The sequence below is a fragment of the Pongo pygmaeus genome, chromosome 14 (assembly GCF_028885625.2).
Source record: "Pongo pygmaeus isolate AG05252 chromosome 14, NHGRI_mPonPyg2-v2.0_pri, whole genome shotgun sequence".
NCBI classification, from domain to species: Eukaryota; Metazoa; Chordata; class Mammalia; order Primates; family Hominidae; genus Pongo; species Pongo pygmaeus.
In genome coordinates this window covers 84,694,258-84,719,635 of record NC_072387.2, presented here as the reverse complement: position 1 = coordinate 84,719,635, position 25,378 = coordinate 84,694,258, and the positions used below count along the sequence as shown (strand labels likewise).

Below are 25,378 nucleotides of genomic sequence, written 5' to 3'. Positions count from 1 at the left end.
TATAAGTAATATTTTCCTTCTTAAATTTTATTTTTCAAACCATACACTGTAAAATAAATTAGTTCTATGTAGGCAAAGTTAAAAACATAGGAGTAAAGAAACAACTTTGTATTTCTGTTTTTAGAATTATTTAAACAGACTCTAGGTGTGTTTTAAAATATACTTTCCAATACAAAACAGAAGTTTTAAATTCTCATAAAAGTAGGCAGTCTTTGTCAGAAGCTGGCTCTAAACCTATACGGGAGCTATCACTTATACAAAGGACTCCGTGTAGACATATAGCTGGATCTTGATTTTCTGGAGACTGAAGTTTTTATAGTTTTAGATATCTTTTTTTTTGTATTTTCGTAGAGATGGGGTTTCACCATGTTGCCCAGGCTGGTCTCAAACTCCTGAGCTCAGGCAATCCGCCCGCCTTGGCCTCCCAAAGTGCTAGGATTACAGGTGTAAGCCACTGTGCCCGGCCAGTTTTAGATACCTGTGTAAAGAAAAAAGAAAAGTAATAAGCAATTATGAATTCAGAATTATTAGGGCCCTTCCCAAAATCTGGAAGGGACCCTGAAACTTAAGCTTTATGCACTTCAAGGCGTGCATGTATCTGAAGGGAGTAAAAAGAAGGACTCATGAGTCACTCAGGGTTGTTTTCCTAAGTCCTTGGATCACACTCTCTGATAGGATTTTTTCCTTCCTTCTTTTTATGTTGGGTAAAGATAGCAGTAAGACAGCACAGTACTCTGATATTAATAGTAAGAACAAAAGTAGTAACAGTAAGGCAGATCCTCTGTAGGCCTCTCCATGTGCGAGGCACTATTGTGTTTCACATGTATTAGCCCATTCCATCCATATGAAAAAAACTGAATCTCATTTACACATGAAACAGCTGAGACACTGAGACCCATAGTGGGGTAATAACTGCAGTATTCACTTTGCTTGGAAGGGGCAGAGCCAGAATTTGGACTTGCACAATTGGTTTCCAAAGCACCTGGACACCTTCTCTCTAAGAGAGTGTCCAAAGGCGGGGACCCTCAGGGCCTGGAAGCCTCCTGGTATCTCTGTGTTTTCTGAAGAGTTACTTTCATCTAAGTAAGATAACTGTGAATTCTAAGTTTGTTTTATGCTTAGGTACAAAGTACAAAGCTGGAAGAAGGATCACATTTAGATAAACACAAATTAATAAAAGTATTGTTAGTGAGAAAGATACTTTAAAGAACCAGATAATAGTATTTTGTTTCACTCATTCAGAATTGTAGTATTCTGGTCAATACATTTGGCTGCATTGAGTTCTATTTTTAATGACAAAAATAAGATAAAAATAAAGTAGATAAGTATGTGTATGTGAGCCTTCATTGTCTGTCCTTGTGTTCACTCTTACTGTTTATCCCAGGAGGAACAGAGTCAGCCATCTTTGTGGACCAGAGTGAATTGAGGGGGTGGCATTGAAGGGGAACGCTGTTTCCCAAGGACCAAACCTCAGAATGTGAATCTGAAAAGTGATGCTGAGTATCACCGAGATAAATCGATTATCCTAATGTTGGTTTCCTACATTAACATGCATAGTGGATGATATACATGCTTTCAATATCAGTAATTCACTAGTCAGTGATTCCAGTTGCTGGGAGGAAGGAAGTCCAATCAGATTCATGGAAGAGGGAGCATGTATAGTTGGAAAGAAATAAACTCCAGCCAATTCCAATTCTTTGACTAAAATAGAGGACTAAAGAAACTTCCTAGTTTATGAATTTAGTTACATACTTCAAATAACTACCTTCTTTATTTTTCTTTTCCTCTTTTCAATCTTTTATCTTCCATGTTAGTCATTTGAGTAGTGAACAACAGGAAACAAAACAAAAACAATCATGTGAATCATTATCATAATATATCGTCTAAGCCTCTGAAGGAGACTTTCCCAGCAAATAATAAATTGTGATAGCGGCTGGGCGTGGTGGCTAACACCTGTAATCCCAGCACTTTGGGAGACCGAGGCAGGTGGATCCCTTGAGGTCAGGAGTTCAGGCCCAGCCTCGCCAAAATGGTGAAACTCTGTCTCTACTAAAAATACAAAAATTAGCTGGGCATGGTGGTGGGCACCTGTAATCCCAGCTACTTGGGAGGCTGAGGCACGAGAATCACTTGAACCCAGGAGGCAGAGGTTGCAGTGAGCTGAGATCACGCCATTGCACTCTAGCCTGGGTGACGAGTGAAACTCTGTCTCAAAAAATAAAATAAAATAAAATAAAATAAAATAAAATAAAATAAAGTTGGGCACGTTGGCTCATGCCTGTAATCCCAGCACTTTGGGAGGCTGAGGCGGGCGGATCACCTGAGGTTGGGAGTTGGAGACCAGCCTGACCAACATGGAGAAACACCGTCTTTACTAAAAATACAAAAGTAGCTGGGTTTGGTGGCGCATGCCTGTAATCCCAGCTACTCGGGAGGCTGAGTCAGGAGAATTGCTTGAACCTGGAGGCGGAGGTTGCGGTGAGCCGAGATGGCGCCATTGCACTCCAGCCTGGGCAACAAAAGTGAAACTCCATCTCAAATAAATAAAAATAAAATAAAGAAACTGTGATAGTAAGTGGTGTTATACCATCAAAATGAATTTAGTTTTCTGTCTGTGATCACCAAGACTTGCACCGAATTTTGCTGTACATTGCGCAAAGAAATGTGGAGTGGAGTTTTTGGAAACTTTTCCTCTAGTTCTCATTCAGTACTGCACAGTGGTTTAAAGCAGGCCTGGTGGCCGTGTGGCTGCAGTATGGCAGTACTGTGTGCATTCTGGCAAGTGTGAAGCGAATTCTAGATCTTTTAAAACAATGTGTATTTTCAGGTGATCCTCCTGTATACTATCTGTAGAGATCTTGATAGTTATTTAATTTTAAAAAGTAGCTCAAATCTATTAAATCAGTTTACTTCAGTTGCCTGGCACCTCATATTTTCTTAGAAATGAATACAATGAGAAAAGTGCACAATGTACTTATAGACTAATACATTATTTTAAAATTCTGTGATGCAACTTAGCGGAACAAATTATAAGTATTTTTGGCCAATTACTTTGTCTTATTCTTTGTAAATAAATACAAAGAATACCTGAAAAACATTCAAATTATGTCATAACATCATGTAATATATTTAGTTGTCACCTGAGAAAGATAGCAAAGGCAGCCTTATAATAACAAATGATTTTAAAATGCCAGCCTACCTATAAGGTTTATTAAATATTATAGGTATCCAGATATTCTCTTCATAATCAAAACATAGTAGCAATACTCTAAGTGGAACCTAACTGTAATGAAAATCTGTTCTTTTTCTTTGAATCTTCTTTTGAAGAAAGAGAAATCTGTTCTTTAAAAATGAATGTCTGTTGAACTACTGCAAATATGAATTAAACTTTCTTTTTTTAAATAAAATTTAAAAACAACCTTTTCATGAAAAATGAGTTTCCCAAGGACTTAATATAAATTATGTGTAAGAATGGGATAGGTTTGTGAATATCATGATATAAAGAAGTAAATCATTTCTTGATAAAATAATAACATTGAAGGTTCACTAAATACTAATGCTATCCTTAAAACTTTATTCTCACAGAACAAGAGCTGCATCGGGGAAGAGATCTCTGTCTAAGCCGTAGTCTTGCCTTTTAATATTATTACTTGTTCTTTCTTCTTTAAATGTCAAGTTGTAAACTTAAAATTTTTGACCAAGGCTAGTCTTTAGCTTTTATTTCCATGTGAGGTCTTAGGTTAATGTTAAATCATCTGTGAGTTTCTACTGTGGCTGTTTGTTAGTGTAAAGCGGTATTTGGTTGTGCTTGGTATCGCTTAGAAATTCATTGTTAGTAATTTTTGTTGTGGTTGTTTTGAGATGGAGTCTCACTTTGTCGCCCAGGCTGGAGCACAGTGGCTCGATCTTGGCTCACTGCAACCTCCGCCTCCCATGTTCAAGCGAGTCTCCTGCCTCGGCCTCCTGAGTAGCTGGGATTACAGGCCCCTGCTACCATGGCTGGCTAATTTTTGTATTTTTAGTAGAGACAGGGTGTAAAAGAACTAGAATTTGCTTCATGCTTGTCAGAACGCACACAGTGCTGCCATACTGTGGCCACACTGTCCCCAGGCCTGTTTTAAACCACTGTGCAGTACTGAATGAGAACTAGAGGAAAAGTTTCCGAAAACTCGTCTCCGCCTCCCAAAGTGTTGGGATTACAGGCGTGAGCCACTGCGCCCGGCCCGTTGTTAGTAATTTTAATGCCAAGATCACTACTGGGGGCTGTTGATTTTGGTGGAGAGGATTTTCATCTAGTTTTAATCATTTCAATGTAGTATTCCAAGGTTTCTTGTAGGCAGGAACACATCTCCTTGAGAAGATTTAAGTTCAGAGCCTGCTTGGGAAGAGGTGAAGTGTAATGCATTCTCTGCCCCTGGATCTCTGCTGCTCTGTTTAATACCTTCCCTCATCATTTTCCTTAGGTCTCTACCCACCAAGAGCCAAGCTGGTAATACAGAGGCATCTCTCATCATTGACAGATAATGAGCAAGCTGACATCTTTGAAAGAGTTCAGGTAACATTATTTGTAGGTCTCATAAATAAGACATAAGGAATGAGAATTGGATCCTGTTTTTATGCGTTCCTGTTTTCATTCTGCTGCCTAGAGTTAAAGATGCATGACCTAGAGTACTATTGGGTAGAATAGAATGCCATTGTACTTTTGCTTCTGAGCGAAGTTAAAACTCTTAGCTTTATTTACATTTATCTGCCAGACAGAATAAAAGGAGAGAAGCGGTGTTGCCATAGTGTTCTTTTGGTTTGTCTGTTGAACAGAAAATGAAGCCAATCAGTGACCAGGAAGAAAATGAACTTGTGATTTTACACCTGAGGCAGCTGTGTGAAGCCAAGCAGAAGACACACGTGCACATCGGGGAAGGCCCTTCGGTGAGAAGATATTTCCTACTTCACCTACTTTTGTTGTTGTTTATGGATTTTGTTAATTCTTCCCTTTGTACTCTCAGGTTCTTTAGGGCTAAAGTCCTATCAGAGTTTCCTGCACTACCCCCCTCCGCTCCCCCGCCCAGCATTTTAATAGTTTTATAGGGTTTTTTTTTTAAGACGGAGTTTCACACTTGTTGCCCAGGCTGGAGTGCAATGGCATGATCTTGGCTCACCACAACCTCCGCCTCCTGGGTTCAAGCGATTCTCCTGCCTCAGCGTCCCGGGTAGCTGGGACTACAGGCGTGTGCCACCACACCCGGCGAATTTTGTATTTTTAGTAGAGACGGTGTTTCTCCATGTTGGTCAGGCTGGTCTCGAACTCCCAACTTCGGGTGATCCCCCAGCCTCGGCCTCTCAAAGTGCTGAGATTACAGGCATGAGCCACTGCACCTGGCCGTTTTATAGGGAATTTGAGCAGGCACTGACACATTGAGCTAAACTAATGATGGTCTTAAAATGTAAAAGAATTTGTGGGTTTTGGTTAAAAAAAAAAAGCATTAATAGTACATGTTCATGATTTAGAATGAACATACATTATTTTTAGTTATATTAATCTATTATTTTATTTCCAATTCATATGAACATTTTATTTCATCGAAACTGGAGATAGCCCAAATGGTTAAACAGTAGTAATATCATGTAAATGGTACCCTAGCTGCAAACTGAGGGATGGTATTTTTGTGCATGTGGTTTAGAATTTATCCTCTGCTGCATACAGAAGAAGCAGGACCACCAGCCATAACATCAAAGGGGATTATGAAATATTTACTCTTGATAACACGAATTCAGGTTATATCTTTATTTCAGTATATTCAGAACAAATCACATATTGTTAGTACATAGTCCTTCATTTAGTCACAGAACAAGCATTTCTTGAGAACCTTCTATGAGTTAAACTATGTGATGGAAAAAGGTGACAAAAAAACCTGATGAATGAATCATGTCCTCTCCAGAGAACAGCTCAAATATTTGAAAGGGGAATGCAAACAGATCAATAGATACATAGAATAAAGTCAATAAGTGGCTTTAAAAAAGAATCTGTAGTGAGCACAAAAGTAGCTGTGTCTTTGCTTTGGAGCTGGAGTGGAGAGTAAGAGAAGAGGAGATTCAAGAAGGACATTTTGAGGGAGCTGGAATTTTAGGAGAGATAAACTTTGCTGTCAGAACAGTTGAGGAACTGTACTTTTTGGGCCGGGTGTGGTGGCTCACTCCTGTAATCCCAGCACTTTCGGAGGCTGAGGCTGGTGAATCACGAGGTCGGGAGTTTAGAGTCTGGCCAACATAGTGAAACCCCATCTCTACTAAAAATACAAAAAAAATTAGCCAGTGTGGTGGTGTGCACCTGTAATCCCAGCTACTCAGGAGGCTGAGGCAGGAGAAGCACGTGAACCTGGGAGGCAGAGGTTGCAGTGAGCCGAGATCATGCCATTGCACTCCCCAGGTGACAGTGAGACTCCGTCTCAAAAAAAAAAAAAAAAAAAAAAGAACATTGAGCACAAAGTTATGTAGTGGTGTGCCCAAACTTACTCCATGCAGGCACTGGAATTAGATGCTGGTTTTGCGGTTGTGCTTGGAGATTGGTGGGGGAAACAAGGCTGGGACAAAAGGCAGAATGAGATGAGGAAGGGCCTTAAGTTACTGGCAGGCCTGACTTTGTCATGGAAGGATTTCAAGTAAGGGAGTGAGAAGATCAGATTTACACCACAAAGAGAAAATTCTGCTGTTCTTCTGGTGGTAGATTTATTTGTTGGGGAGGTTGCTGGGTGAGGGGGTTAGGACTAAGTCATATTCTCCAGTTGGGAGAATGTTTTAATAGAATATGTGATAAGTGATTTAATTATTGCACAAATCTTTATCAAGTACAGACTGTGTACTAGGAAACGGTGGTGAATAATGGCGACCCTTTCCTGCCATCTAACTCTTTAGGAGGAGAAACCAACACGAAACCAAATACATTAAAATATGATGTGATTGGTATAATGATGTATGCACAAGTTAGAGATAGCATTGGTACATAAATAGCTTGAATAATTCTGTCTTGAAGCATTTATTTGACTCAGAGAGGCCAAGCTAGAGCCCTAGAGAAGTGAGGAAGGAACTGAGTGAAGAGCTATTTAGGTGGCATAATCATTAGGACTTAGTGACTGACTGGAAGAATCTGTAAAGGAAGGGAGAGGGAGTTGCTGTGAACAACGTCAGGGTTTCCCGTGTGGGGAAATTTGATGAAACAGAGCCAGGAAATAAAGAAAGCAGACGAGAGTGGGGCAGGGGATGAGAATAAAAAATAAGAGTTCAATTTGGAAATGTGTTTGAGATTCAATCAGAAAAATGGATTTGGTGCCCATAGAGGAATTTGAGGTGATGAGTACGGAGGTTGATACATTTGGTGCCTATAGAGGAATTTGAGTATAAATATGGAAGACATGAGCTTTGTTGTGGACCTGAAGTTAAAGGAGGATGTACACGAGATGTGCATTTCTTTGTGATGGAGAAATCACAAAGAAATGATCATACAGGAGGAGATTTTAACAATATTTTCATGTTTTCTTGCTCATAGCTAAGTTTCTGCCTCCATCACGCTCTCCTTTCCTTCATTTCCTTCCGTTTATTCAACTGGTATTTACTGAGCAGTTACTATGTGTCAGATATTTGCTAAGTGCCCATACGGTTTTTCTATTTTTGTCACATTTGTGTATCTGGAAGCCTTAGAATAGTGAGTGATCCCAGTGCTTTATACACATCCTGAGCCCTGTCCAGCCCACATGTATACCCATTGTTTTTTCTCGTCTCCTTTCCTTTCTTTGTGGGGCCTTTCTTGCATCTGTAACTTCTTAACTGATGTGATGGAGCTGGTGCTAGTGTGGGCCCTTATTGCCTCCTACATAGACTGTGCTGAAGCCTCGAGTTCAGTTTGATGTTTCAGTCTGATTTTCCTGTCTTTTAGATGTGTTTTTGAACACTTCTTTTTGATAACTCTCCCTAAAACATTACATTCACAGGGATTTCCCTCAGCTTATAAATCTGGATTGCTAATTCTTCCTATTTACCTGGCACTTAAGAACATTCAAGGTTTTATTTTCCAGCCTGACTTTCTCATATTACCTTCTACTGCTCCCTTCTATTAGGCAGGTGCAGAAGTAATTGCAGTTTTTGCCATTAAAAGTAATGGCAAGCAATATTTTAACTAAATACATGCACTGACTTTCTCTCCCTTAAGCAATCCACCCTTTAGGATTTTGCCAACAACTGTCCCCAGTTCTGGGGAAGTCTTCATCCCTTTCTTCCTGCCTGTCTGAATCCTGTGTATTCTTTTCTTCCTGTTTAGACCCACAGCCAGTCTTCCTGCTTTGGTATTTGATACTTACACGTGCTTTGTGTTGCTATGCCTTCCCCAAGCAAATCATAAGGTTTCTCGCTTGAAAGCTTTTTGCTACTAAGGACCATGTGATATACACAGTAGCTGCTTACTTCAATGGATAAAATACATAGAGAACCTAATATAGTGGACACATCATAGATTCTCACCCAGTTTGGTTCTATACTTATGATCTAAGAAATAAATGACCCACTCACAAATGAAAATGGAATTATAACAGAGGCATTACCAGAATCCAGTTTTGTTTGGAAAATGCTTTGTTCTTTGGAACTTGCGTTCTGTGTTTTTCTTGGTAATTTGGATATAAATTATCCATCTTGGAAAGGGATGGTTATAGATGTTAATCAGAGTAGCAGCAGTAAAAATTGACATCTCAAGTATAATTTTTGCTAAATGCAGTAGAAGTGTATTCATGGAAAGGAAAGGCATGAAGGAAATATTTTATATCTGTCTTTTTATTACATACAATATGAAAAATTAAACCGCTTTCCTTATAATCATTGTGTTCACAGTGTGGGACCTAAATTATTACTTATTAATAGAGCTACTGAAGAATTCTTGTGTTTTTTAATAGCTTAGTCTTAAGCCTATAATTAAAGTTTCATTTAACCTTGAATATTTCCAAACTAAAATGTATCTGTTTTTCTTTTTTTAGACTATTTCAAATAGTTCAATCCCAGAAAATGCAACAAGCAGTGGAAGGTTCAAACTTGACATTCTGAAAAATAAAGCTAAGAGATCCTTAACTAGCTCCCTGGAAAATATCTTCTCAAGGGTAAGATTGCACCAATGGTCTTTCAAGTATGCATACCTGTGTTTTCTAACAGTTTAGCTTCAGTCTCAACAGGCTCACAGATTTCCTTAAAAAAAAAAAACAAAAAAACCTAAGATAACTTTTAAAAATTAGTTAACAAAATGATCTTTTTTTCTTTTTCTTTTTCTTCGTTTTTTTGAGATGGAGTTTCACTCTTGTCACCCAGATTGGAGTGCAGTGGTGAGATCTCAGCTCACTGCAACCTCTGCCTCCTGCGTTCAAGCGATTCTCCTGCCTCAGCCTCTCGAGTATTGGATATTTCCTGCCTCAGACTCTCGAGTAGCAGAGATTACAGATATACATCACCATGTCTGGCTAATTTTTGTATTTTTAGTAGAGACAGGTTTTCACCATGTTGGTCAGGCTGTTCTCAAACTCCTGACCTCAAGTGATTCACCTGCCTTGGGCTCCCAAAGTGCTGGCATTACAGGTGTGAGCCACCATCCATGCCCAGCTCAAAATGATCTTTCTTTTTTTTTTTTTTTTTTTCTTCCTTGAGATGAAGTCTTGCTCTGTCACCATGCTGGAGTGCAGTGGTGCGATCTCAGCTCACTGCAATCTCTGTCTCCTGGGTTCAAGCGATTCTTCTGCCTCAGCCTCCTGAGTAGCTGGGACTACAGGCGCGCGCCACCACGCCCGGCTAATTTTTGTATTTTTAGTAGAGACGGGGTTTCACCATGTTGGCCAGGATGGTCTCGATCTCTTGACCTTGTGATCCGCCCACCTCGGCCTCCCAGAGTGCTGGGATTACAGGCGTGAGCCACTGCACCTGGCCCAAAATGATCTTTCAAAATAAGTTTCCTTCTCAGATCGAGATTTATTCTGGGGCCTTTATTTGAATTCGAGCAATAGATATTTAGTAGTAGGAATATATATGTATAGAAAAGGGGAAATAGAATATTGATGCTCAATACTGTAAGAACTTTAAAAATCATTTCCCATAGAAAGTTATAAAGAAATTCTTCTTTTGCCCATTGTATTAGTTCATTTTCACATTGTTATAAAGAAATACCTGAAACTGAGTAATTTGTAAAGAAAAGAGGTTTCATTGACTCACTGTTCTGCAGGTTATACAGGAAGCATAGTGGCTTCTGGTTCTGGAGAGGCCTCAGGAAGCTTCCAATCATGGTGGAAGACGAAGGGGGAGTGAGACATATCACATGGTGGGAGCAGGAACAAGAGAGAGAGAATGAGGAGGTGCTGCATACTTTTAAACAACCAGATCTCATGAGAACTCACTATCATGAGAACAGCACCAAAGGGATGGTGCTAAACCATTCCTAAGAAATCCGTCCCCGTGATCCAGTCACCTCCCACCAGGCAGACCTCCAACACTGGGAATTACAATCTGACATGAGATTTGGGCGGGGACACAGATCCAAACCATATCACCGATTCTTAGGAACTTAGAGGAGGTGCTGAAAAAATATAAATTAATGGAAATTTATGTATTCCATTTAGTAAGTGTATATATTCCATTTTAAAATAAGCAAAATGGTTCCCCTTCAACTTCATTTTCCTCTTCCTGAACAATTCTGCCTTAGAGCTATTAGGTGAGGTCAAGCTACGTGGGTGTTCTGGGCTGTGGCGTGGGGAACTCACGGTGGCTCAGAGCAGGGAGACTGTCCATATTGGGTGTGGAATGTGGGGATGGCCCGATGCAGGGTGTGGGAGCCTCTTGCAGTGAGGAGGGAATCTGCAGAGAAGGGGAACCTGGTTTGGGAGGTTGTAGGAGGCAGCATACTGGCAGAGGGAAAGCCCAGTGCAGGTGTCAGAGCCGCAGTGGAGGGGAGCGAGCATTCACAGGGATGGGTGCCTGAGCAGGCTGAGGATGTGCATGTGTTGGGGTGGCAGCCCCAGCATGGAGTGGCACAGCCTGGGTGGGATGAGGACAGTGTCTGTGCAGTGGCCCTTGTGGAGATGGGTTATATACATACAGGGACTGATGAAGTAAGTAAATGTCTTAAGGATAGTGGGATCCAGGGAGGAAGAAATTACTAATATGAAAAGGGTAGAAATTAGAATGAACCCTGTGTTGGATTCAACTTGGAGGTATCACACTCAAGAACTTACTCATGTAACCAAATAACACCTGTTCCTGCCTGGCCAACATGGTAAAACCCCATCTCTACTAAAAATACAAAAAAATGAGCCGGGCGTGCTGTTGCGTGCCTGTAATCCCAGCTACTCAGGAGGCTGAGGCACGAGAATCACTGGAACCCAGGAGGCAGGGGTTGCAGTGAGCTGAGATCATGCCACTGCACTCTAGCCTGGGAGACAGAGTGAGACCCTATCTAAACAAACAAACAAACAAACGAACAAAAAAAACACCTGTTCCCTAATAACCTATGGAAATAAAAAAGTTACAAAAATAAAACTTGGAGGTATCAATATAAAATCATGATTTTTATATACATGTAAATATAGACATTGTATATACAATCATAGAAATATGAATGTAAATATAAAAAATGTAAATGTAAACATAAGTATATATGTATATGTTCCTACTAGACAGAACCAAGATTCTGAGAAACATGGCTAATTTCAGTACTGCAGGAAAAGTATAAGATGAGCCCAGAACATCTTGGTGTTCTAGATAGTAGGAAAATATTCCAAGAAAAATGGTGATGTGTCATAAAGACATAAAAACCTTGAAAGGGCTCCCACTGGGACAATATGAGCATTGACATAAATGATAGCAACAGATAACCTAACCTGTTGCATAAAATAGGCAACTATTTTCTGATACAAAAAATAAATGAATATATTAAAAGTTTTATCATAAATAAGATATTTGCTGTATGTAATTAATATTTATTAATTACTAATGGGAAAATAACTTTACAATGGAGCAGGCTGGCAGGCACCACCAAGTGATCAAATCGAACATCATCAGCAGTGGGACAAATTGCAGCCCTGTGCCACCTGATATAAAGAAACAGAACTGCTTCTGTGGTATTCCTGTCAAATAGGCAGTGCCTGAATCTAATCAAGGGGAAATGTCAACAAACCCAAATTGAGGTGGAGTCTACAAAATAACAAGCCTGTTATCTTCAAGAAAGTCAAGAACAGGTTGAGGAATAACTCCAGACTGAAGGGCCCTAAAGAAACACAAAAACAAGTGGAATGGGAGATTGTGAATTGGATCCTTTTGCCCTAAAAGCCATTATTGGGACAATCAATGCAACTGGAGTGAAGTCTGAAGATTCAATAGTATTCCTGTATCAATGTCAGTAACCTGGTTTTAAAAGTTGTATTTTAGTTATATTGGAGAATGTCCTTTTTTATAGAAAATACACAGTAAAGTATTTCAGGGTGGTGGAGCTTTATATTGGCAACTTAACTTGAAAATGGTTGTGGGGAAAAAAAATTTTTGTACTATACTTATAACTTGCCTCTGCATTTGAGATGGCTTCAAAATGAAAAAAGAGAAAGTGATCGTTTTAAACCTGCTTATCACACATACCTCACAAAGCCCACCCAGGGTGTTTTTTTAAATTTATTTTTTCTGCTTGCTGTTTTCATGTGTTAATGAATAGCTCAGGTTATTAATGGATCACCAGTACTGCCATTGTACAATCATCAATAAGGGCTCTTTTCTGTACCCAGCACACTCCCTGTGAAAACTAAGTAGTAAGACTGGTTGGGTGGTAGGTGTTTTAACTCCTATGAACAAAGTTTCAAAATGTACCCTTGATGACTTTTTAAAGTCTCTTGGCTTTATGTTAATACACACAAAAAAATTTCACCTTCAGTGTATAAGTGTCTTCCTTAGTGATCTCTCAGTGCCTTTAAAGAGGCAAATGAGTGGTAAAAATTCTTAGACTTTGAGAGGAACTTTGAATTAACCATTGAACTCTATTTGCAAATGCGTATTGTTTTTAAAAACATTATTTCCACCTGTTTAACCTTAATAGCATTATAAGAATATGTTTAGTTAAACAGTTGGATACATTTTGATTTTTTCCATGCTTGTGCAATAGAGCATTAGGACACAGTAACTTCTGATATCCCGTGTTCCTAGTTTTGTTTCTTTGTTATGGCTCAAAATACTTTTCTAGTTATTTCTCTTAATGATAGAGATCCTTCTAACTTAAACAGAAGCCCTGCAGCAAGCATGATCAATTGTGAATGCCATTATTTTATCAGTGGAAAACTGAATCTCAGAAAACGGTATCTGGGAGATTTGTCAGAAGTATGCCAATGCAAATTTCATAAAATATGCCTTTTTCCATCAAAATTTATAAATTAGTAAAATCCTGGTCCTCACCCCAGACCTACTTAATCAGAAATTCTCGGGGTGGGGTCCAGTAATTTGGGTTTCCACAAGCCCTCCAGGTGAGGCTGAGGCAATTACACTTACTTAAGGCACATGTAATTCTTAAAGCACCAGCATCAGAAACAGCATCAGCTACCTGAATTGAACACAGTGTTTAGTGAAAATTTTAGCAGAAAAGACCATTTAAGTAGGTGTCAGCATACCTGAATGTAATCCCTGGCCCTAGCCAATTTTATATTTATGATCTTGGATGAATTATTTGCATTTTCTAGGCCATAGTTTTCCCATTTGTGAAATGGACATATTAATACCCACTTGCCTCACGTAATTGTGAGGATTAAATGTTAATATGTTAGGGAAATATCACATCATAGATAGGAGGTGGTATATTCAGTGGTAAGCTCAAAATCTCTGTCATTTACAAAATGGCAAAGGGTATTTAGGGTGTTACTTTCTTTATCTCCGTTTAGTACCTTGGCATCCTGCATAATACTTGCGGTGCCAGCTTTGAAGTCTTTTTCGCATGCCTTCAATTGCTGTAATGACATTTTCAGCAGGGGCACAGCCGATTTGTTTTGATCAAGGTGGATACTGTAGCTTTTGTTTCCCAGAGTGATGCCAAATGACATAAATTTTGCGACCTAACAAGGTCTTGCTTGTACCGTGTGCAACAGAATGCACTTTTTGGGCAGGTTGGCAGCTCCCCATGTTGTATTAAAGGTTACATAGCAAAAGGGGTTTTGTGTACTTCTAAAACTTGTCTTTTTTTTTTTTTTTTTTTCCCTGCTGAGTTGTATAGTAGAAAATTCACATTCCAGTTTTGGAGTTTAGCTCATAATTGCTGCCATTTTTAAATGTCAAAATATTTTATTTAGCTAACTATAGTTGTTTATGAAATAGGATCCATTTTTTAAATGCCAAGAAGCTCAGCTCATTAACCACTAAAAAGTGAGTCCAAGGGAAACGGCCTGACACATGAATTAGCAAATCACAATGTAGTAAAACAGAAAAAGCTGTCTGTTCAAAGGTGAAAATCAAAATCATGTAATGGCTATCTGTTTGCTTTTTTTTTTCAGTTGTTTTCCAAAACAGAAATATTTACTAATATAAATTTTATTTTTTTTTTGAGATAGGGTCTTGCTTTGTCACCCAGGCTGGACTGCAGTGGTGTGATCATAGCTCACTGCAGCCTCGAACTCCTGGGCTCGAACAATCTTCCCGCCTCAGCCTCCCAAGTAGCTAGGACCACGGGCACATACCACCAAGCCTGGCTAATTTTATTTTTATTATTTTGTACAGACAGGGTCTTACCATGTTGCCCAGGCTGGTCTCGAACTCTTGGGGTCAAGCAATCCTCCCACCTCAGCTTCCTAAAGTGCTAGGATTACAGGCATGAGCCACCATACCAAGCCAATATTTACTAATATAAAGTGCAAGTTATTTTGAAAATAGTACTCATTTTCTACTTTCTTCAGAGTAATATCCATTGTCTTTACTTGTTGAAATGTGTGAAGTGGTAGAGTATAATTTTAAAGTAACTTTGTTTTTCTTTGTGCACAAAAAAAGCTTATGTGGGTAAAACACTACTATGAGTAAAATAGGTGATTTCAGTTGTTTTTCTAATAATAGGAATGGTTTGATACCCATCTGACTACTTTGTCTGTTATGACCAAATAACCTGTCTGAGATAACCGGGCAGGTGGGCATGTAAGTAGCGCTAAAAATAACAGAAATCTCATCTTTACTATATTTTCCTCTTGGCTACACACACTAACCCAATAATTTATTAGCCACAAATAGAGTTTTTATTATTGGAAGGATGCCAATTATAACATAGAACTGAAGAACTGAAAAGAATTTGATGAGGTTCCAGGACATTTACAAAATTCCATGTAACCTGTGTAGGCTAATTAGCTTTATTTGTAATTCTCTTTTTCACAGAGCTTTAGTTTAGGGATGTAATAGTAACAGCCCAGGAGCTTCACTTTAAAATTGTGCTTCCTGTATCAAAATTGCTGCCCTTTCTTTTAACTAGCTGCGTAAACTTGGGCAATGTAATCTATCAGAACTTCAGTCTCTGTATCTGTGAAGATGGGCTAAATAACCATACTTACCTCAAAATTGGTATGAGGATTAAGTGAGCTAATGCAGTATAAAATGCTTAACGTAGTATATGGCACATGATAAGCATTCAATAATATTAGGTGCAGCTATTAATTTTATTATTGTTTTAGTTATTATATAGTAAGCCATTGGAGATAGAGCTGTAACATATGCAGATAATAATAAATATTGCTTTACGAAACAAGATAGGATGTCATAAATAAAACATAGTCATCTGAAAAGAGGAAAGAACTGTTTAAACTTTCTGATAGTAGATGTAAGAAGAAAAATTCAAGAGAAGGCTAGGAAACTAGAGTTGAAAAAAGCCTTTCAGAAAATGGAGCAAAATTCAAAGAAATGGAAAATAGGAGAACAAGGTAAAAAGTTAAAGGATCAGTCCAGAACCAAACAGTAGGAGTTCCAGTAAGAAAAAATGCCTGCAAGGAAATTTTTAAAGAAATAATTTAAAAAATTTCTCAGAGCTAAAGAGCATGAGTTTCCAGATTTAGTGAACTCAGAAAGTGCACAACAGAGTGACTGTGTAAAAGTCATGCTAAGGCACGTCGTTGTGAAATTTCACAATGCCAAAGGGCAAACTTAGATTCTGTTCCAAAGAGAAACAGCAGGTCAGACACACAGGCTCTAGAATCACAATGGCTTTAGACTTCTGAACCAAAGGACATTTGAGCAATGCTAAGATATTTGGAAGCAAAATTTCTAACTACTACAATATACGATATCCAGCCAAACTATTAGTGAAATACAAGCATAGACTAATGACATTTATAGACATGTACATTTTTAAAAAAATTTAGTTCCCACTCTCCCTTTCTCAGAAAGCACCTGGAGAATGTGCCTCACCCAAATGAAGAATTAAACTAAAAAAGGAGAAGACGTGGGACCAAGGAAGCAGAAATTCCAACAGAAGAGAGGGTCAAAGGAAATTTCTAGGTTGATAGTGAAGGAAAATCCTGGGAAGCTTTGTAGAGCAAGCCTATATTGTAACATGTCCAGATTGGGGCAGAAACACAGAGGTCTCCATAATGGTAGCTTAAAACAAAAGGGGGTGGAGAGAGAGAGAGAGAGAGAGGAGAGAGGTGAGGGGACGGAAGGGGAGGGGAGGGTAATTGATGGTTTGTGTGGTGATGTTTGACCATATTGTGAACTGTAGGAGAGTTTTGTAATATATTCGTGTTTGCTCAAGTAGTCACTAACTCCATGAAAAACAAAATATACAAGATATGAGGTGTAAGCAGACGTAATCATAGTAAAATATGTAGCTCAGCTTCAAACAATACTTACAGTCCTAATAATCTAAGCACAAGTACTGATTTAACCAAAATTCGTGATGTAACTATATTGAAGGAAGAGGGGAAGAAAGGTGTGTGTGGGGGTTGAGGGGGGGTGGAACTGGGTATATAGTGAAGTAAGAATATTAAATTTCATCTTCCAGAGTTAGGAAGTCAATAGATAGTTTCTAAAATGGAAAACTTAAGGAACGGTAGGATAAGCTGAATACCAGAAATATCAATATAAATAATTTCAAGGTTCGGTTTTGGGGAGTGGGATTCAGAGTGCAAGAGAGGGGGTTGATGACCACCACTTTTCATTATAAACTTGATAGCACAGTTTCACTTTTGAAAATTTGTGCTGATATTACCTTGATTAAAAATTAAAATGGAATGCAACCCCCTCCTACCCCCAACCCCCAAATAAACCAAGAATGTTTGCAGACAGAGTTGAAGCCTGGAAAGTACTATGCAAATGTTATGCATTGTTAAAAATTTTCGCAGGGTCACTGTCACAGGGATCTGACTGGTGTTTCCACTCATTCTTTTTTAGAACTTCGCCACATGCTCTAGAGTTGTGTGGAACTCCTCAGTCTATGTTTTGTCTTTTAAGACCTTGTAGATGATGAGGTTCCCAGCCTGACTTGTATCCTCTTTCCTTCTATAGTTGGCCTCAGTTTCTTCCTATTTAAAGTGAGGGGGGAACAAACCAAATGATCTCTTAGGTTCTTAGGTCTCTTAGATCTTAGGTGATCTCTTAGATTTCTTTCTGAGATCATTTATAAAATCCACACCAAACGACTATGTCAAAAAAAATCGATAACCAATTCACCAATATTGAAGCAGACTGATATCTAGTCTTCCGGAATTAAATGATCTCTTGAAATAGTTTGGCATTATGGAATAATGAATGATGCAAAACCTGTAAATTTTAGAATGTGGTTTTCTTTTCCATGTGGTTTTTAACTGATGTTTATTACAATCCTATAACATGAATTATGATGTTTTGATCTAGGTTGTATGTATTAAGTCATTTTCTGCGTAGCTTTTTTGGTTTGTTTTGGTGTATCTTCCATATTTGAATCTGAGACAGAGTTAATGGGGCCCTCACTGAACTTACGGATGAATAACGTGTAATCTTGTAACCAAACTAACTTCAAAAAGCTTGGTCTGAGTGTCTAGTTATCTAACGGCTGATTTAGAAATAATGGAAATAGATCAGGAATAGTTCTTTTTACCATGCTGTAATGACTATTAATAAAGCCAACAAATTTAAGTGAACCCCAAAAGGACCAATTTAATGCTAACATTAAGAGACCACCTGGAACTACCTTGTAGTTTTGAAGTAAAATTTTAAATCACACGAAGCACTTAATTTTATTCTTTTCACTCAGGGAGCTAACAGAATGAGAGGTCGGCTTGGAAGTGTGGACAGTTTTGAACGGTCCAACAGTCTTGCTTCAGAGAAGGTATCTAACTAGAGCTTGTTTACACTAATTGCAACTTAACAAAGTCAGCACCAATATGGTAATATGCATGCTCCATTTTTTATTATGAATGCTTTATAGCTTTTTTAAAAATATTTGAGACTTTATTATTTTAAATAAGAAGATTCTAGGCATTAGCATGTAGCTCCTTATTCCCTTACAGGCTAACTGTGCTCTGTTAGGCTTTTTATTGTTTGGAGATAGTATGCTTTGGACAACAGTATTTGAGCAACTATTGATCCAATGCCTTATAAAAAATGAGCCATATATTACTAATTATATACTTGTACAGTGATTTTATTTGTTCCCTTCCCATGTTATTTTCCCCCCTCATTTTTTTTAAATCATTTTAGCTGCAACACTGGGATCTTCTTTATCTCATTGACAACTCTCAGTAGGTTGGGTTTCCTATTTCCTGTGTAATGCAGTATGTCACCTGACGCACATGCAGCCTATTTTTTAAAATGGAAATATATTAAAATATTTCTGTTAAACTTTCTGTTGATGGAAGTGGGGACTTAGTCCAGCTATGAGTCTATTATCACTAACCCATGTTTATCAAGCTAAATATTTCTACAGTGCTGCCTGTTCTGGAAAGTTTTAACAGCATACCTGTCTAAATTGAAAGATTTATGATTTCTACCCATGCAATATGAGATGCATTCCAGCATAGCTTGGTTTTCATTCATTTCCTGTTTTTCATGTGTTTTAAAAGAAATTTACCTCAGGGAACATGTAATTGAATAGAAACATCCACGGTGAGGGAAGATACTTAACAGACTTTATTTTCCGGAAGGCTTTGCCATGAGACTTGGACACTTAGGCATTGTAATACTGTTTTGGCAGTACAGGAAGCATGCAATTGATATGTCACGGAAGCCAGGAGATACGGAAACACAGACCCCACCCTCTTTTGGTCATGATCTTTTTTTCGTCTCTCTGGCAACAGTGAGAGAAGTACAGTAGCTCTAGCATTTCATCGCCAACTGTCGGGGGAGAGAATAGCTTTCACTTTTTTGTCATCCCTCTCACTTTCTGGCCTGTCTTTACGGATGCTGTCTTACAGCTGCTTATCCAAAGATAAGTGGGTTGTGGTGATACTGATTATAGCTGCTTATCAGAAGATAATGGGTTGTAGTGATACTGATTAGCCTACGGCATAAATTGAGTAAAAGGGGGAGAAAAAACAGTTTTATCATGACTCAGGAGGAAGATGAGGCACACTGTCACTTTTGAGCTCTGTGTTTTGGCAGGTCTGCCATGACCCATGTGGGAAATAAAGGGCTCCCTTCTGCTTGTGTTTCAGGACTACTCACCAGGGGATTCTCCACCAGGGACACCGCCAGCGTCCCCACTGTCCTCAGCTTGGCAAACATTTCCCGAAGAGGATTCCGACTCCCCGCAGTTTCGAAGACGGGCACACACGTTCAGCCACCCACCTTCAAGCACAAAGAGAAAGCTGAATTTGCAGGATGGGAGGGCTCAGGGTGTGCGTTCCCCTCTGCTGAGGCAGAGCTCCAGCGAACAGTGCAGGTGAGTCTGACCCTCTCCAGAATGAGACCTAGATTCTCAAGGCACACAGTTTTGATTACTCTGGAGTCAAGCTGGATTGTGAATTTATGCTATAGCCAACTTTTAGTTTTGAGAAACGCCATAAAAACAAATTAAGTTACCTCATTTACTAGGCGAAACAGGCAAGGTTAAGGCATACCCAAAAAGAAGAGTTAATTCGTTTGGGTGGAAACTCTTTTTTTTTTCTTTTCAGAAAAATAGAAAAAACAAGATAACCATGCAATTGTTTGTCTGAAAACCTGCTGATAACACGTAACTCAGTGTCTTGATGATGATTCTAGAGAAACAAAGTCAGCAGATTTGAAAATAACATAGCAGTAGAACTTCCTGTTAGCTTACAATAAAATACCAGGGTTTTAAAAGTCACCTAAGTTACTTTCATACATGAGATAATATTTGGCTATATTTTGTTACATAATAAATTAAAGCTAAATATGAAAATTGTTATAAATTTTATCTAGAATAAGGTGATATCTATAAAGAAGAATATATATATACACCATAATTGACAGGCAGTGTCCACTTAGAAAAGATCTTACACAGTATTTAAAACATAATTTAACAAAAAGTTGTTTGATATTTGGTGAGAAACAGTAAAGAGGATAAACTTGGAATGATTTTCTTCTTCCTGTGTAACACAGATCAAATTTATATCTTAGAACTCATTTTGTTTCTCTTCTTTACCTGTGAATTTGTTACAGAAAATAGGGTTAAGTAAAGATGCTGGTTGGAGAGAAAAAAAACACAACTCGATGTAAAAGGAGAAGGCTAATTTTTATATCATGTGTTACAAAATTTGCCAGCATTTCTTTTAAGGATACAGTTTTATTTTCATTGTTGTTTTCTGAGTGATTCGAAATTTTAAAATGAGATATTTTATGATACAAGATACAAAAATAAAGTTAACAGAATTCATTATTCTCAGATTTTTTTGCTGTGTGTGTAAAGGATATTAAGTAGTCATATATATATCAAGATATTTAAATGATCACTTCATATATATTTACTCAAGGCAATAGAACTCTTTTTTTTTCCAAGAAAAATTATTTTCAATAATTAAAGACATCAATTATTTTAGACTATAAATATCTCAATCCTTCCCTCTGTTTTCCACATTTTATAATGTATAAGTTCAAACAATTTCTATCACTATAAAAAGATGCTCTCTGTGTCATTGTGAAAGCTTGCTATGCAAAGAATCTTCTAGATTTTGGGCTTTCGATTAAACCATAGTGGCACAATTCCACTGTTCTCAGGAAAGAACATGGACATTAATGTTTGTTAAGCCAAAGGCATTATGATAACTTCCAACAACCAAACATGTTGTTCTTAAATATTTAGAAGGGTTTATATCTTTAAAATAGTCAAAGTCTTTGAACTAGTAATAATCAGTCTTTCCTTCTGGAACTTGTTTCCTGTAATTATTTGTGCTTTCCTACTTTTTTCCCTTGAAGTGTCTTTTGCATGTGAAAACAAATACTTTTTGTCCTCAAATTGTTAAGAAATTTTTAGAGACAAACACAGATGCTTAGACATACTGTATAGATAAGGAATTCAAATTGTGAAGGAATGAAATTAAGTCATAGTTATCTAAATAGAGAACTGCATGCTGCTTCTTTTTTTTCATGTAAGATCCAGCCCTGAGCCTTGAAAGGAAAGATTAAATTAATAGCAAGAACCTGTTTATATACTTTTTCATAGTGAATGAAGATTTTGCCAAAATATAAATTAAGACATATTTGCTATATTTTCTGTACTCAGCACTCTTTCGTCAGTTCGACGCATGTACAAGGAGAGTAATTCTTCCTCCAGTCTTCCAAGTCTTCACACTTCCTTCTCTGCCCCTTCCTTCACTGCCCCCTCTTTCCTGAAAAGCTTTTACCAGAATTCAGGTAGACTGTCCCCACAGTATGAAAATGAAATCAGGTGAGATCAGTGTCCTCTGTTTGCAAAGCAAAATTTTCTGCAGTGATATACTGATATGTTACTAAAAAGTGGTTGATTAATTTTGGAGTGGCATTTATGCATCCCTGTGTTGTGCTTGTTCTAATCTGTTTCTAATATATCGGTTTCAATCCCAATTAATTTTATTAAGAAAACTTTTTCAACCAGTAGTTTCAAAGCTTTTTGATGACGTGATATCTTTTTGAATTATGATTTTTGTATTGTTTGTGTGTTTCTTTTTCTCAAACTCCAGAGTCTAAGCTTTGTATTGTTAGCACAACTGATGCTAACATATACTAAGTGAACCTTCCCTGATCATGCCTTTTTTTTTCCTTGGCTTTTCTAGACATATTTAATGGAATCCAAAAGCCACTGATTGACATAACTGTACTAAACTGATAGACACAATAATGTCTTTATTTTTAAGTATATAGAATATTTCCTAGGCATTTCTTTGATTTTTCAATGACAGACTTTTCTGGATCTCAATATAAATCGCATAATGGTTACAAGATCATATGGATAGCAACTCTTAGATAGCATGAGGGATCTGTGAAGGACCTCTTGAATCTTGTGAATGACCTCTTGAATCTTGTGAACATTCTATTTTGTTTTGTTTTTATCCCCAGTATGGAAAATGTATAGCCTGTTAAATCTTATTCTTGTTCTTTTAGTAACACAAAATTAGATGTAGTGATTTTTGGAGAATTGCTTTTTTTTTAAAAAAAATTAAAATTATACATGCAATAATATTGATCATTCAAATTCTTAATGGGGTGCTGCAGCCTCTAGAAAGTAGTGGGTTTACTTGGGAACCTTTCTAAATTTGTTGGTGACGTACATGTTTGTGAGATTCATTCCTGTTTTTGTGTATAGCTTGACTTATTCACTTGTATTGCTGTATAGTACTCCATTTCATACATTTTATCCACTCTCTTGCTGATGGATATTTGGGTTGTTTCTTGTTGTTTGATAATTGGCACTTCTTGTAGTCAGGAGAGGAATACATGTTGTCCACTAGCCTGTGTGCCATTAACATCTTCTTGGATATTCTTTTGGCCTATTTCTCTTAGACATAGTACATGCTAAAAGTTAATATATAACTAGGTAGCACTCACTCACTAGTTAAATTAGACTAATCCTTGAATTATTCCTGAGGGTCTTTTGTCCATGTGTGCCTTTTTTTCACTTTAAGAAAGGTAACTAATACTGGATTAATATAATTTTGATCTTGAACTTTCCTCTGAATTAGTACAAAGTCATGTTCAAACAGTGAATTTGATTTATAGTGAAGAAAGTATATGAAGAATTTACTTTAGAGTGCTTTCAGGGACGACCTTATGGAAGAAATTTCAAACGAAATAGCCACAAAACTAGTATAAGATATATAGAATATGAAACTAATTTAGAGAACCAAGAATATACATAAAGATACCAGTTTGCCGTATCTCTATAATACTGCCTACTAATAAGAATACAACACTTTCAACCAACCTATTTGCATTTTCTTATTGTTATATTGGTTAAAGTGAGGATATGGAGAATCCCAGTTTCCTTCCTGAGAGAACCTTCCTGCCTGAAAGTGACAATTAGCAATACCCATTAAGAAGATCAAAGGTTAGCTGTAACTAGGATGTAAAGCACAAAAGTGGTGGCTTCTGTCTATACAGATTGTTCATATTGTTTAATATAAGGTTATTCATTTGCTTTCAGGAGTTCCTGCTTAGTTGTATGTATTCTTTTTGCCAATAGCTTCCCAAAGCCCTCTATACCTCATTCTAATAGAAGGATTTTGAAGTCAAAGGGCAAATACACATTAGTTTTGGGTTGAAAAATTTCACCTTTTTGTAGCTGTGTTGTTTTAAGTGCTGTATTGAAATATATGGCAAACTTTTAAATTTCTAAGATCATTAAAAAATCCTTGTTTTCTCTATGTTTTAATGTTTTCTTGGCTATGTGCAATTCTAAAAATCAGAGAGTACTTTTTTGTACCCTTTTCTACACTTCGAAAGTTTGATAGCATAAAATGAATAGGCCAAAAGTGTACTTAAAAAATTGTTTTCCCAGAAAAGGACACCAATTGAAAGCACACAGCTCAATGGATTATCACAGAGTGAACACCACTATTTCTCTTCACCCCAGTCAATAAATGGAATGCTAGCAGCATGCCTGCAGCTCATCCCATGTCCCCCATCTAATCGCCATCCCCATGCTGACCTCAGATATCCTAGATTAGCGGTGCTTGGTTTTGAACTTTATATGAATGGAATGATACAGCCTATATTCTTTTATCTCACATCTTTCACTGACGTTCATTTGTGAGATTTAATTCCTCTTTTAATGAGCATTTTATTTCATTCATTTTATTGCTATTTAGTATTCCATTTAATATATCTCAATTTTTCCATTCTCTTGTGAATAGACATATGGGTTATTTTCTAGGTTTTGGGCTTCAAAAAGAGTCCTGTCTTCACTATTATTATACATGTCTTTAATTGTACCTACATATATGCATTATTGATGAATAGCTACACAGAAGTAAAATTGTTGGACAAAATGCTCTCTTAATAGGTTTATCTCAACTAGTAAGTCACTTCAACATAAATATTGAAGTTAGAAGATTGGAGAGTTTTTAATTTGTATTTTGAAACAATTTCAAATTTATACTAAAGTTGCAGAAATATCACAGAGGATTCCTGTTAACCCTTTATCCAGATTAATCAACTTTTAATATTTTGCTACATTTGTTTTATAATTTTTGGTCCATTTACATATATATATATATACACATATATATGCACAGCTATATTTCCTCATTCTAAGCCATTTGTGAATAAGTTGCATGCATCGTGTCCGTTTACTCTTAATACTTTAGGGTGTATTTCCTAAGGAAAAGGATATTCAATTCAAGAGCATGGTTTCTGAAACCCAGTGGTTTCTGAACTCTACATTCTCATTATCACTTGTTTTAGAGAGACTATCATGTACACATAATTATTATGATATCTGGAACTATTCAGAATAGTGAGGGGAGAAGGTTCATAGTACTATCAGTTATAATTTTCTTGTCAGTTGAGTACTTAATATCTTATTAGTTGCATAAAATGGATCTCTAAATATGCATAGTCAAGTAGGGAATAGGGTAGGGTAGGAGATAGGCTAACAATACTATTACTTTTTTTTTTTTTGAGATGGAGTTTTGGTGTGTCACCCAGGCTGGAGTGCAGTGGCGCAATCTCAGCTCACTGCAAGCTCCGCCTGCCGGGTTCACACCATTTTCCTGCCTCAGCCTCCCGAGTAGCTGGGACTACAGGCACCCGCCACCATGCCCGGCTAATTTTTTTTTTTTTTGTATTTTTAGTAGAGACGGGGTTTCACCGTGTTAGCCAGGATGGTCTTGATCTCCTGACCTCGTGATCCACCTGCCTCAGCCTCCCAAAGTGCTGGGATTGCAGGCATGAGCCACCGCGCCCAGCCTACTATTACTTTTTTAAAAGCACATTAATTTGAAATTTTAAATTCAGATTA

General features: G+C 37.6%; 1 protein-coding gene across 4 annotated transcripts in view; it reads left to right on the top strand.

The window, feature by feature from the left end:
* TBC1D4 (TBC1 domain family member 4) overlaps window positions 1–25,378 on the top strand; it is a 197,249-nt gene that overhangs the window by 136,565 nt on the left and 35,306 nt on the right. The window contains exons 6-11 of one of the 4 annotated variants that reach the window (XM_054446951.2): window positions 4,464–4,555; window positions 4,816–4,926; window positions 9,015–9,134; window positions 18,242–18,316; window positions 19,641–19,867; window positions 21,668–21,832. In XM_054446951.2, coding sequence (XP_054302926.1) covers window positions 4,464–4,555; window positions 4,816–4,926; window positions 9,015–9,134; window positions 18,242–18,316; window positions 19,641–19,867; window positions 21,668–21,832 — 790 coding nt within the window. Of the gene's footprint in view, window positions 1–4,463; window positions 4,556–4,815; window positions 4,927–9,014; window positions 9,135–18,241; window positions 18,317–19,300; window positions 19,419–19,640; window positions 19,868–21,667; window positions 21,833–25,378 lie in introns of those variants that run through there. The other 3 variants (XM_054446949.2, XM_063650941.1, XM_063650942.1) reach the window with 3 other exon arrangements.